Below are 2,748 nucleotides of genomic sequence, written 5' to 3' on the forward strand. Positions count from 1 at the left end.
GTCCTACCTATAGATGACACCCACAAGGGCCTCACTTCAAAGTTAACAACATAGTTGTTCTAGATCAGACACTTGGAAGGTAACAAAGATTTTGCATGAGCCAGGAAAAAGCCCTGAGTCCACGATAACCGAGTGTTCTATCCAGGGAACAAACATGCAGATGGTACCCATTCATAGTATCTACTTCCTTTTTTGGCAACTTTCACTCACCGTATTCAGCCCAGAGCCGGAAGTAACCTAGGTGATGGTGACCAGTGGTCGGATCTTACAAGATTCTAAGACCATTATGAGTCATCATGATTCCTCTTGGTTTTAACCAGTCAGGCCCTGAGACTCAGGAAAAGACAGTAAAACTGAGAGAGAAAAATTTCCCTGTCACTTCTTACCTTCTCTTCCACATCTTCAGAAGAAATCTGTGTTGTCTGGTAAGTAAAACCTGATAGGCCAATATAATATAACACCTTTTTGTGCCATCACCAAATTAATCTACCTGATCAACTTCAACCCTGCTTGGAAATGGGGTGGGGGAAGTGTGGGATAGTCATTCGCTCAAACTGTGATACAGACACTGTGTAGAGAAGTGTGTAGGAGCACAGGCTTTAGAAACACAGTTTCTCAGGTTCAACCCCAGCTCTGTGTAACCTTGGGAAAGTTCATCAATCTCTCCTGGGAGTCAAAAATTGAGAAAACAATGGGCCTTGGCACTGTGTCAGATTCAAATAAAACAGCAAACAATGCTTTTGGGGCTGAACCATGGCCAATTATTAGAATTGAGCACAATCTTTGAACCACTCAGATGACGATTCCAGGATGGAAACTCAGCAGGATGGGCACTGGAAACAGAAACTAGGTACCACTTTAGAATTTAAAAATATATTTCTTCTTTAAGTTTTATATTTATAATTGGCGCACAAAATTTGTACATGTGTATAGGGTACAGTGTGATGTTTCAATACGTTGCATATATTTTATAATGATCAATTCAGGGTAATTAGCATATCAATCACTTTAAACATCATTTCTTTGTGGTGATAGCATTCAAAAATTTCTCTTCTAGCATCTTGAAATATGCAATACATTATTATTAGCTGTAGTCACCCTACTGTGTAATGGGACACCAGAACTTATCAATTGAATGAACTCTCCCCATGTCCCACCTGGTAAACACCATTCTACCATCTAATTCTACGAGGTCAACATTTTTAGATTCTACATATGAGTGAGATCATGCAGTATTTGTCTTTCTGTGCCTGGCTTATTTCTCTAAACGTAATGTCCTCCAGCTTCATCAGTGTTGAAAGGCCCATCAGTTAGTTTGTCAGTTAGTCAGTCCATAAAAATTGGTGAGGAACTATACATTTGGTAATTGAAACAGGAACCAAAAATGTGTCAATGGAACAGAATAGAGATTCCAGACATAGACCCATGTATATGACAGAGTGAAAGAGAGAACGTTGGTATTTCAGATCATATGATGCCCCCAAACAGTACCTTATGACTACAGCTGGTAGCGTGTGTGTGTGTGTGTGTGTGTCTGTGTCTGTGTGTGTGTGGTGTGGGGGGTGGGTGGGAAGGAGGGAGGTGGCAGTAAGGAAGAGGCTCATAGGTCCACTTGATTGTCTGAATTTCATCGTCTTCTTCAGGTCTTCTCAGTTGTGCTGTCTTTCTGAGGCTGTGTGTGGAGTCGACCAGTCATGGATAAAGAAGACAATGAAACTCGTCCCAGTGAACCCACAGTGAAAATCAATAAGAAGCCAAGCCAAAGCTCAAAACGCAAAAGGACCACCAATAATTTGCTGATTTATATACTTGATAGACAACTGGGGAGGATGAGAAATGATGTGGATCTGTCAAAGTGGGTGTGGATGCTTTCATAGGCACCACCACGGTGGATTGTGCCTTTGACAAAAATGTCATGTGACTTACATGCTTATGCCTGCCCAGAATTTTGAAAAAGAAATAACAATGATAAAAAAAATAATTAGAACAACAAACTCCTCCCAAGTTTGAGCCATTAAAATAAAATCTGTATTTTTGTTCTTTTCAGTTTGATGTGTGTTTGCTGACATAGCCCTTCTTGGGTTACACTGGACAGGGGATTCGGTTCTTCCCAGCATTCTGTGTAGGAGCTCTCAGACACAGGGGAGGTGGTGAGATCATGCTGCACTTCAGATAGCTCCACCATTCATCCGAAAAAACAGTGTGAAGGCATAGTTATGTAGTACTTGGCCTTTCAAGGACCAACACCTCTTCTCCTTAGCCATTTTGCAGAGAATTCATTGTGCTCCCCTCTGAAACCTAACTGCTTGCCCCAATGAAAATACTTTGTTTAAGAGCAGACCAAGAGCTGGGTTGGGGATTTGGGATGACTCTTAATATTGTGCATGTCATGCGCACAGAGCCGTCTATAGGTGATTGATCTGTTCATTGTCTGCAAAGAAGTGGAGTTGCAAGTCACCTTATTTTTGCCGTGTGAAACAAACCTGTTCAGGGCACAGCCAATTGAAGAGAATTCATTTAACCAAAGTGAAACCAGAGCATATGCCAACAAGACTTGCGAGATGACTCATTCAAAAAGCTCTATCCCCAAAGAAATGTGCTGAGCAAGTCAGATATTCGCTCCGAATAACTGGGAATGGGCATTATTTAGGAAATTGGGCACTAAGCTGAGGGGATGGGAGGGAGAGCTGAGAGGTCGGAGCAGTGGAGACCCTGGCAAGCCTACATTGTGAGTAACACCAAGTTAAA

At 41.8% G+C, this 2,748-nt stretch overlaps 1 protein-coding gene across 1 annotated transcript; it reads left to right on the plus strand.

Moving 5' to 3' along the window:
* Positions 1–1,694: 1,694 nt before the first annotated feature.
* LOC134366750 (embryonic testis differentiation protein homolog B-like) lies at positions 1,695–1,877 on the plus strand. Its single transcript, XM_063083146.1, has one exon. It carries the CDS (start codon positions 1,695–1,697, stop codon positions 1,875–1,877), a length of 183 nt encoding a protein of 60 aa, XP_062939216.1.
* Positions 1,878–2,748: the final 871 nt, after the last annotated feature.

The sequence above is a fragment of the Cynocephalus volans genome, chromosome X, assembly GCF_027409185.1.
Source record: "Cynocephalus volans isolate mCynVol1 chromosome X, mCynVol1.pri, whole genome shotgun sequence".
NCBI lineage: Eukaryota > Metazoa > Chordata > Mammalia > Dermoptera > Cynocephalidae > Cynocephalus > Cynocephalus volans.

What these genes read in the sequence shown, in the direction of transcription:
- LOC134366750 (XM_063083146.1), top strand. Translation starts at nt 1,695, where the DNA reads ATGGATAAAGAAGACAATGAAACTCGTCCCAGTGAACCCACAGTGAAA.